Here is an 11626-nt window from a genome sequence, read left to right on the forward strand (position 1 = left end):
CTCAGATAATCATCACATGTTACCTGTAATGTTCAATTGCATAAAATTCTAGGACAGGAACTATTTCATTACATGTTCACTTCTTACCTGAAATATGTTAAATACAACAAATATTTCCTTAAAGTGTGATCTATTTCATAATATTTACTTGTCACCTTTATTGTTTACTCTGAACTGTTTAATTACACATTAAATAGTTAAAGATGGGCTCTTTCATCTGGTTTGATTGTTTACATTAAATGTTTACTGCAAAATGTCTGATTATACAATTGTTTACTTTAATCACATAAAATGTTTATTTAAAAATATAATCTTAGTTATATTTTTTTAGATGTAAGATAAATCTTTATTGTCATTGTCACAAGAACAACTTAAAAGTGTATTTTGGTACAGTTATATTCAAGTGTTTAAAGATATATGATATCAAAATTGTTACAAGCATGCTGTTAGTATACTTCGTATATATTTATATTTGTAGTACACTTAATACTTGGTATGCTTAAAATGTACTTACGCAAATGTAAGTATGTTCAAAATATACTAAAGCATTTTTTTCACCTGGTATATGAAAGGGAATTTTGGAACATGCCAACATTAGACGTTAGAATTATTTTAAAAATTCACTCCACTGTCTTAGATTTGAAAAATGTTGTATTTCATTAATGTTTTGTACCCTTAGGACAGTACTATTACTAAAGTCAATTTAGTTACTTTTTATGTCCTAATATTGTGACTTTGCCTAAACTAGCCGGTTAGCTAAACTCCTTAAAATCAGTTGTTGCTACCTCCTTAGATTTAAACAATTAGTCTTCTCATTGTTTAGCTGTCTATTTATGATAAATAGACAGATTGTCAGGTTCTCAGTTTGTTGTCAATGAACGGCCATCTTAGCTGTAGTTGTCAGTGAAAGATTTCAAAGTTGAATTATATCTTATTTTATGTCTACTGTGCTTGAATAATGACTATTAAAAAAACTCTTGCTTGTTATTTTGTTGTTTTTTTCCCCATTATGGACAAAAATCCATGTGAGTTCATGTGAAACCCATGCTATGGTCTATGGGGGAATTTTTCAGCCATAATCCAAGAGCACATTTTCAGTCTGAAACCATGGCAGAAAAATTCCCCCATACTACTCTTCCAGTGAGCAGCAGAGGTGGATTTTGTTCATCCATAACTGGTTCGTTTAATGACTCTAATAGTGTCTGATGTTTTGGGGGTTGATCTGAGGTTGCTGATTTTAAATATTTATCAAGATCAATCTGGATGAAGACTCTTTGGGTTGTTTATGAACTTTTGGTTGATCATCCAGGCATTTTGATATCTTTCATAAATAACGTGAATGCAAACAAGTATGTCAGTTTCAAACACTTAGAAATTAATTCACTCATTTGAGTTGGAAACTAAATGATTTACTGAAAAAAATACTTTTTGCTGTTAAATCCTACTGGCAACAATTGTTGCCAGACATTTTTTCAAACTTCTGGTAGCTCTAAAAGAATTGTTTTAACTTTTGGCAGCTAATTGAAGTTTTAAAATAAAATAATAGTGTGGCTACCCTAAGCAAAATCAATTTTATGTATCTAGTGTGAAAGGTCACATGACCAGACCTCTTTACTCCCTGCCTGTAATGCTGGAGGTAAATGTCAGTCACAAACCTGTACAAGACAAAGTTAGTAAAATATTTAAATAAACAAATATAAATAAAATATTTTGAACATATGTTCTTTCAAGTGATTTCTACTGATATATAAAGAAAATTGTATCCTTTCATTCATTTTTTTGATCATAAGAGTGAATATAAGCATAGCAACAATTGTTGCCGCTAGCATAATACAGACAGCACTATGCTATTTGCCAGTTTACTCTATATACCTTGCTGTTTCCACACAGCTTAAAATGATCAGATATTTTAGATCTTCTAGACCTGAAGGAACCTCAAAATGATGTCTTCTACATCACTGGCATTCCCACAGTTGAACTCCTCCCTAAGCTAGCCCCTCCAAAAAGGCGATCCTTTCCACTAAGTGTGGCCTATATATGCACTGAATGACTGCCACAAGATGATGCCACTTGGCTCTGTCTGAAACTAGTTTCGGACAGACCTGAGGTGTAGTTCTTGGTCTGGTAGAACAGGGAGAATTTCCTCCCGGATCCACATTTGTTCATACTAACATTTTTACCTGACTTTGCCTCAGTGATGAAATGACCAAATGAGGGTTAAAGGTCACTTGGCACATTGAGACAATGACATCTGCAGGATGTAGCATTGAATCTTTATCTAAAATATTTCTGAACTCTCTTGTAATCATTCTTTGTTATAATATGTTATGCATGTCATAATTATTTTCTTTTTTTCTGTGTAAATAGGCCAGATTGGTATAATTTAGACTCAGTTTCCCACCGGCAACAATTGTTGCCGAGTATAAAACCTACATTTTCACTAACATAACCAACATAAAATGATATAATTCATAAATATCATGTGTTAGGGAGCTCGGAGGATTGAAATGCATGCACTTATGTTGCAGGGGAAAAAATTGGATTAAACGTTCTTCTCAGAATTAATTATTATCTTCACAAATTGTTTTCGTTTAATTGTACCATTTTCTTTGCCAAAGTAGAACAATTGTAGATAAAGTGGAACTGAACTGAAGGGCTCTCAGACAAAATTACCAGATTAATGTTTTTAACTAACAAGTCTATGGTGCGTGTTGGTCCCTGAGATCATTTAAAAAATAAAAATAAAAACAGAGACCCCTGCGGTGCCGCAAGTCGTTTGACGACTCTGTCTTATTAACAGAGTTAAATCATAGTCTGCTTGTTAATAAAGACACAAATTTAGTTACGAACACAGAATTAACGTGTGTTTCTTTTGTGTTAATTTAATCGCATGCGCACACATTACAAATGTTTGTAAAACATTAGGGGAAAAGACATTTTAAAAATATTTTTAAAAATACCACCACTTTGCAGTTTCTGTTCAGAATGTCAAAATAACACCAAATCATAATCAGTACAATTTTATAAATAGCGTGTCATTAACGCTGCAGTTTGGTGTAAAGAATCAAATACCGCAACACTTTGCAAAAGGATCCGGTGGTGATTGTCCACTTAATACAACACACAAGAATGCGTGGTTGTGGGTTTGGTAAATTATACAAAAATAGCAGAACACGTAGAGGTATAGAGAGTGGCAGTACTGACGTTTTTAGATGCTATTTTATTTTTATTGTTCCGTCTTTACCAGCAAGCGAAAAACAAGATGTCCAACGTTCATTTCGGCATGGATTCAATCAAAGTTTAGGTTCGTTTATGTTATAAAGCGCCATTTCATAGCACACGTTATTTCACTGAGCAATAAACAAAACATAAATTGGTCCAACTCATAAGTATTTAAACCCGGGGATATTATCTGCAAACTTGACGCATCAATGAATTTACTTCCAAAGAATAACATTTCCATTAATCTTGCTTAAAGAAAATCTCCTGTCGGAGGCTCAACGCGCTCATTTTAGAACTTATAGGCCTTAAAACTTTATTTTTTATGGAGTTTATTTATTTAATCATATATTTTTTTGGCTTTGAAACAGTAGCTGTATTTGCATAAATGTGAATTCTACATTCTGTCAGATCTGCAGCAGTCTGTTTTATATTACATTTCTGAACACAAAAGAATGCTTTGATTTATTCCCCATCCAGGCTGAATACGGTCTAATCATGTGATCCGCAGTGTAACCAATTGGCAGCCGAGAGGACGGTAAGGGCAGGAGAAAAAAATACTACCATTTTAGGGGAGGATGCAAGCCACTATACCAGCTCATCTAAGATTTTACAGGCGCACTTAAGTGTCTTTTTATTGAAATAATAAAATAAACATGTCGCTAACGAATTATTATTCCATAATGGGTGTCCAAACCGAGGAGGCGTACGGTGCGCATTTTATCCCGGGCGGTTTGCAGGGTTCGACGGCCGGGTGCGCGAAGCCTACCCGGGGAGCGGAGCAGGAGCAGCAGGAAGAGGAGGGGACCCTGGTCTCACACATCCCTGATTTTTCCAATTTTTCCAACAAAGCGAGTCTGAATGGCTTTTCTCCTTGGACAAACACGTCTATCTCCACCCCGACGTCTTCCCAGCTGCAAAGCGCATCCGGTGCTTCCCTCCCTGGACTCTTTCATCCACACCCCCTCCTGAACCACCACCACTACGGCCCACAAGCTCAGACTCACGCTGAGCACCTCGCGTCCGCGGCAGCGTCCGACAGCAGGTTCGTCCGCTGCTGGGAAGGAGTGACCCCGGCCTCGGAGACCGCTCTGTCGCAGGTTACACCCAGTTTCTCCGCGTGTCTCCCCACGCAAGGGGAACTGTCTAATCCCAGCCCCACCTATGACGCGGTTAAACCAGAGAGCTCGCCGCCGTCCCGCGACAGCGCCGAGGAGTCCAGCTTCGCTAGCCCGGCAGAGGTGCTCTTGGAGCGGCTGGGGGCGGTGAAGGAGCCGGGGAGGAAGACTGAGACGAAGAAGGAGGACGAGGAGAGAAATACACGACAGCAGCAGCAGCTCGACCCGGGTAAAGACGCCGTTAACCCGAAATGAAGGAATGTTTATTAGCTGTAAGAAGAGCCAATATACAGGTGTGGCTACGAGTGTGAGAGTGTTTCTAAGGGGTGTGGGGGGAGGCTGTCTGTAGGTGAGTGCGACCAACTTTTATAGGCCTATAAACGTCTTGTAAACGCTAAAATATAAAAGTTTATAGTCCATTAAAATAATTAAGGGGCTATTGTTATTTAGCAGCTTGTCACTAAAGGATTAGCAGGTTGACTTGGAGAGTTTTTTTTCTGACTGAATGCGTTTCTCGCCCGCAAATGCAAAGCTTTTGGTTGAAATATGTATTATTATCTGTTTCTGAAATATTAAGTAGGCTAAATGTGTTCTTATATCTGATTATGACATAGAGGTTACATATAATTAAAAGTTAACTTTATTTTATTTTTTTATTTTTATTTTGCTGCCAACGACCAAGGCTACATTTGCTGCTGTGTTGTCCTTATGTAAGTTAAAAATATAATAGTAAAGATATAATTTATAAATAAATGTTTATTGAAGGCACTAAGATTTAGTAGACGTGTAAAAGAAGTTAGTAAATGAGATTGAAACATCCTAAAAACGTAAGATGTTGTTTAAACAATTTAATTCAGTTTTAATTTTGTTTATTTCAGTCAGTTTATCGAGTATTTATGTAGAATAAGTTTTAAATTTTATGTTTAGGTGCTCCATCTGCGTCTTTGTATTTATTTTTCACTTTTATTTATGAATCTTTAATTCTTAAATTAAGGACCTTGTTCCTTTTTTCACTGCAAAATTAGCACACTATATTATTGTATTACCAGTAGTTATAACATTCAAAAAAACAAGAAATAATATATGTAAAATTATAAAAATAACCACTACCATGACAAAAAGAAACAATATACTGGAGGACAAACTTGACATTTTGACAGTGTTTAATATTTTAGAAATTAAACACTTATGACTAAAATTTCTAGTTAAATAAGAACAGGCTAGGTTTTGGGAATACATTTTTATTTTATTTTAATCAGTTAAATGAATATTTTTTTTATAAAGTCCATCTGAAATAAAACCAGAAACTTGCTGCTGATTCAAGATGGTCTAAAAGGCTCTTATTCAAGGACTAAGGGACTGCTTAACACATCTGATTCCATTTAACACTAGTTGAACTTCAGTAACTTTGGTTAAAAAGTGATTTATTTAGGCTCTGTCCTGCCTTTCTTTTTCATTCTTTAACGGAAACAAAAGTTGCAGGCTCTTAAAGTTTCTCACAGTGGACAAACACACACTAGCTAGACGGAATAACACCACAGCATGAGTGGCCTAAAGAACGTGCCCTGTCTCTTCACAGAAAATCCATCAGCCAGCTGGATCCATGCCAAATCCACTCGTAAAAAGAGGTGCCCCTACACCAAGCACCAAACCCTGGAGCTGGAGAAGGAGTTCCTCTACAACATGTACCTGACAAGGGACCGGCGCCTGGAGGTGGCAGGACTCTTAAATCTGACAGAGAGACAGGTGAAAATCTGGTTCCAGAACAGGCGGATGAAGATGAAGAAGCTGATGATCCGGGAGAGGAGGAGTATGAATGACTGATAGCTCTGTAGGATGAGTATATATATAAATAAATATATTTTATCTTTGTTCTTATCTCCCCCATGGGATGGGGATGTAGAGGAGAAGAGGTGTTGAAGCTAGCTCATTAAACAAAACACAGAGCCCCATGATGCCCTGAAAACTGCGACGGGGGAGACCAGGATGCATTGTAACACCTCACTGCCATCAGGCCTTCATTTTTAAATCATCAGAAATCTCCCATCCATGTGTTTTACTGTGAAAACAATCTGGATCTGATGTGAACTAAAAACATATGTAGCAATTAACACAAAAAAAATCAAAACTGTCTGACCTTAAAGTTGAAATATTTTTAACTGCAGAAATTTTCCAAACCACAAACATAGATTTTAGTCTAATCCAATGAGATTTTATTTTATTTGTGGTAAACTGACACAAATTATTGCAGAATTATGAAGTTGAAGACAAATTTCACGTTTTTTTGTTTTGTTTTTTGTTTTGTTTTGTTTTGTTTTGTTCTGTTTTGTTAATGCAAGTATGAAAACAGAGGCAGGAATTTGTTTCAAGTCCCTTTAGATCTTAAAATTAAAATCTCAGTTTTTTTCATACCAAGTTTGATTTTTTTTTTACCCTTTTTCTCTTTTTTTTCTTAAAACAATTACAAATAGCATCATTCTGGACTATGGAGACACAAGGAAGAGGATTGATAGAAAATAATCCAGATTTTCTTTAAATTGAAATTTTCGAACACAAAAATAAATTTTATTGATAGAATCATTTTTTGGCCCTTCTCTAATATGATGTCTGAGTGGGCAGACATCATATGGGGGCAGTTATTTATCATATTTGTTCATGCAACAGCTGGTAAATACAGAAAATGCTGACAAGAAGTAATTCTCTGCCATCGTTTTGGATCCCACTCTAGTGTGGCGCCTACATGACTCGTATTTGGGGCATACCAAAGTTTTGCAACTCTGAAGAAGACTAAGGAACAGGTAAAGAAAAAAACATCCCCATGGTGGTGGTTGTGTCATGCTTTGGGTCTTCTTTTCTCCAGATGTCCAGAGTACAAATTCCTGCCACATTTTCAGATTTACATTTGTGAAAAATATTAAACACCATCATTTTCCATTCCCCTTCATATTGATGCGCCACTTTGTGTCAGACTAGCTCATGAAATCCCAATTCAAATCTCTGCAGTGTGTGGTTGTACCGTAGAGGACTAGGGCCACCGAAAAAAAAAAAAAAAAAAGAATTCTGACTTTAAACTCAGAATTCTTTTTTTTTTTTTTTTCGGTGGCCCTAAGCCTTTTCCGTAGTGGTTGTGATGAAATACCAATAAAGTTTAAGCTTTGTAAGGCACTATCTCTCATGTCTACAACTGGAAACACTTGAAGCATTTTTTGACTTGATGTAAACTGTTCTTTCAGGAAAAATACAACCACGATTTAATGCTGAATTTATCACCCTCTTTGCAAAATGGTGTTTAGTGCAGCAGGAATATAAACACTTACTTGAAGGCATCTCTCCAAAATTAGTCCCAGCAGAGCATCAGCACCGCCTGATGATGGAAAATGGCCTTAAAAACAAATAATAAGGTAATACAAGGCAACAAAGATGACAATTTATTGGACAAATTGTGAAATATTTTAATATTCCCTGTGTTTGAGTTATCATATTATGCTTCCTTTCATTCTTGCCATGTTTTCACATTCATGGGACTCACATGGTCACTTGGCCAATAACGCATACAAACCTGTTTTGTTGGTCCTGCCCCACTGAAGGACTGCTTTCATTTGAGAAGCTGTGGTTTGCAAATCCATTAAGCGTCAGTGTTGGTTTCAAATGCAGACAACAAAAATATAACATCTATGAGATTGCTTTTATTGTTTTTGTTTTGAAAGATAATCAACTATGTGTCTGCAGCTGGTTTATGAATACAATGTAGGAGATGCAAAAACTCTGACCTGTCGCCCAATAAAAACGAGTTTAACAGCTGAAACTTTAAAACAAGGATGCCTGGAAGGCATCTGCGTACAAAAAGAAACACTTTTATCTGAATTACAATAACTGCAGCCAAGTTTTCAAAATGACTTTTTGTATTAGACTGTTTAATGGTTTAAATTGTTCTCAATTGACATAAAAACACAGAGGTCTGTCTATGTTTAACAAAGTGTGTTTTTGAAGACAGCGTTAAACAATATCTGCATATCTTGAGTTGTAAGATTCATTTGTCAAAAAATAGTCAAACTTCTACATTTTTGTATAGAAATGCAGTGAAAAATGCTATTAAAAACGGTTGAAAGTATATTTTGTGTATCAGTGTGTGTGTCACACTTAGTAAATGGAAATGGGTTTTCCCTCAGTGTTACAGCCAACGCTGGTCTCCCTTAAAATCAGAAGTAGAACTTTAAACCCTTCCCTGTTTCATTTTTTCCAAAGTGTGCATGTTGCCTTACATGGGCATATTTCCTTGTTGTTACTGTCGTTGGTATTGTTGTCATTGATGCTGTTGTTGATATATGTTGTCATACCTTTATTCCACACTCAAACACACACCAGTCATTGCTAAGCTACATGGCGAGACAAAATCCTACAACTTGGGTTCGATGGTTTACAGCGATTACCATATATGGGAAAATCACGCACAATTTCTCAGATTTAGACAATAAAGTATGATATAATCACATTATTAGGATTGTTTTGGAAGTGAAAGGATTATCCTGTCAAATACGAGAGCAAATATTTTCATTTAGCCCTAGCTGGGATTATTTGCTTGAGTCGATTAGATGTCACGTTGGAGCGAGAGCAGCACAATAAGAGTATAGGCAAGACGATGAAAGTGGATTCTCTTGGTGTTTGACAGACTAATTCTTCCATATATTCTAGATTTATTTGAAAGATATTTTTTCATGATGAAGAGGTGGACTCAAAGCAATGCAATTGTTTTCATTTAACTGGAAGGTTCCATCAGTAAGACCTTCATCTTTAAATATGCTGCTCATTGTGCTTATTTTTTAAATAAAACACAATAATGATCTTATTGAATCTGTCTCTCTGTTTCATCTCATTTATTTCTATCAGTTTTATGTAGTGAATAATTTTGAGTATAAACTTTTATTAATTTACAATTTCTTAGTTGTGGTTCTGTTAGCTTTCTAAGAAAAAAGTTGAGCTGCTATAACAATGATTCAGTTTTGATATGAACAATATGGCTCACCACCTAGAGTGCTATTAGGCCAGTGGATGGCATGAGCTCTTGAGAGAAAAAATAAGTTTTACTTTTAAAAATCTGGTCTACATTTGATTTCTCTTGCTTAAAATATAAATTATAGTAGACTGATCATTCCACCATACAACATAGTTATGTACATTTATATACCCTTTTTATTATTTATGGAAACACAAGAAGCTGTTCTTAATGTTAATTAAGGGACTAACTACACCTCACATTAAAAAAGAGATTATCAGGGATTTTGAGTAGTGCATATTTAATTTATTTATGTTTACGTTTTATTTTATACATATTTTTTGTAACTACAATGCTAAAAAACTAAATTATGACTGCATCAACTTATTTTGTAGTTAAAAAACACCTAATGGAACTCATCTAAGTGAAGATGATGGGAACCGTTTTTCTCATTTGTCATATGCAGCATCCAGCAGCTCCAAGGTTGATAGGGATAGTAATGCATGGCAGAGAAACTGCACCCAAATAAACAACCAAAACCATGTTGACTTGTGTCCAGTTTTGTGTAGTTTTTGACAGTACTAGAGCCAACAGCAGTAATCAATGTTTATTGGTTACTAGCAAGCTGTGCTAGATTTGCGCCTGATTCTTTGCCACATCTTTAGCAAAGATTTTTTAAATCGGTGTTGAAATGTAGCTAGTATTTCACTAGCATTTTACAAATTTAAATTTAATAAACTTAACACGACTATCAATGTATAACTTGCTAGCAAGGTAAGCTTTGTAATTCAGAGACTTGACACATCTGAGTGGCGGTTGTCAGGGAAATAAGTGGAAAGCCACCATATTTGAAAGGAATTTAAAAATGTCTCACTAGTTGACCAAAGGTTTATGGTTTAACAAGTTTAGGAATAGGTTAAACTTGCTAGTGAAATCTAAGCCTCTGACTTCACTAAGCATCTCTTTTAAGAGGTTTGAAACACTGGCCTGTTAGCGGCTTCTGTTGACTTTGATTACTCATAAAAGACACTCAAAATTCCTTTTTGGATCAAAAACAGCCCGTTGAAAAAGTATGGTACAACTGGACTGCAGTTCTTGCTAACAAACTCATCTCCGCTGTGGTATTTACAGAACTGTTTTAAATGCCAAGTTATCAAAATGGGTTTTAAAGGTTTATCAACATTTCATTTGATAAATGAAATGTTGATAAACATTTTATACGATGATCGCATACAAGTTCTTATCACTAAGCATACACCAGGTGACTTCATGAATCAGGGAGAACCCAGAGAGATTTCTGTAGGATGCTCTGCCTCCATAAAACATTGTTGTATGCTCTTCAGACTGATGCAGTATGGGGTACTGTATCGTTAATAATTACATGTATTTGGTATTGATTGATCTGAGTTGATATGCTGATATACATGTTAGGAAATTTTCTACTGTATGGATTCGGACGTTTTGAACACAATTTTTCATAAGTTATCTAAATATTGAAATATAAATTGACATTAATCAATGTTGTATCAACTGAAGTCAACAGTAAAACTAAAATTTCGAACGACGTTGTAAAGAATGAACTAAAAAAAATTATGGCTGTTGATTTAGGCCAAGGTTTGGTGACATAAACAATAGAACTGGATTGAATATTGACTTTTCCCCAAATTTCCATCACTTTTATTGCATGATAAATAAAAGCTGTGTCACGTTCCATGCTTTCTAGAGCAACACTCCTCATGAACATGTTTCTAATTATAAAGAGATTCCATTGTCAAGGTATTCCATGCTCTCACGTATGTGTGTTCTGGGTTTTGTCTCTCAAAGACACATTTCTGTCTCGTTGTTTTGTCAAAGTCCAATTTCCCCCGTTTATTGCTGCCATATAATCCCGTCCTATAGGCTACTGCAGGATCATAAAACAACAACGAGGCTGCATTTGGAGAATAAACGTGACTTTCCCCCGCCCCCCATCTCTACTGCTGTCAACCCAACACACAGCTGCACTCACTGAGGCACCATAAAGTCATTTAGGCCAGACAGGCAGCTCGACAAGATGACTTTATTGGAGACATTTTCCCCGCAGCTTAAATGTCCCCAGAAATGTTAAAGTCATTGTCTGACCGCCGCATGGACGAGCACCGATCGTCTTTAAACAGACACAAAATCCAGGAAGGTGAGTCCAGATTACAAATTACCTCTATTTGCCCCCGACAACTTTTCTGCCTAAACATTCTTAAATTATTTAATTTCCGTCGCGCTGTTTGTACAAGTTGTGCTTTAGCGCAAGTGTACAAAG

At 35.9% G+C, this 11626-nt stretch overlaps 1 protein-coding gene across 1 annotated transcript; it reads left to right on the forward strand.

The window, feature by feature from the left end:
- Positions 1-3758: 3758 nt before the first annotated feature.
- LOC114137428 (homeobox protein Hox-D9b-like) lies at positions 3759-9185 on the forward strand. The gene is made up of 2 exons (XM_028005990.1): positions 3759-4566; positions 5917-9185. Exons 1-2 carry the CDS (start codon positions 3876-3878, stop codon positions 6159-6161), a joined length of 936 nt encoding a protein of 311 aa, XP_027861791.1. The 5' UTR covers positions 3759-3875; the 3' UTR covers positions 6162-9185.
- Positions 9186-11626: the final 2441 nt, after the last annotated feature.

The sequence above is a fragment of the Xiphophorus couchianus genome, chromosome 22, assembly GCF_001444195.1.
Source record: "Xiphophorus couchianus chromosome 22, X_couchianus-1.0, whole genome shotgun sequence".
Classification (NCBI taxonomy): Eukaryota; Metazoa; Chordata; class Actinopteri; order Cyprinodontiformes; family Poeciliidae; genus Xiphophorus; species Xiphophorus couchianus.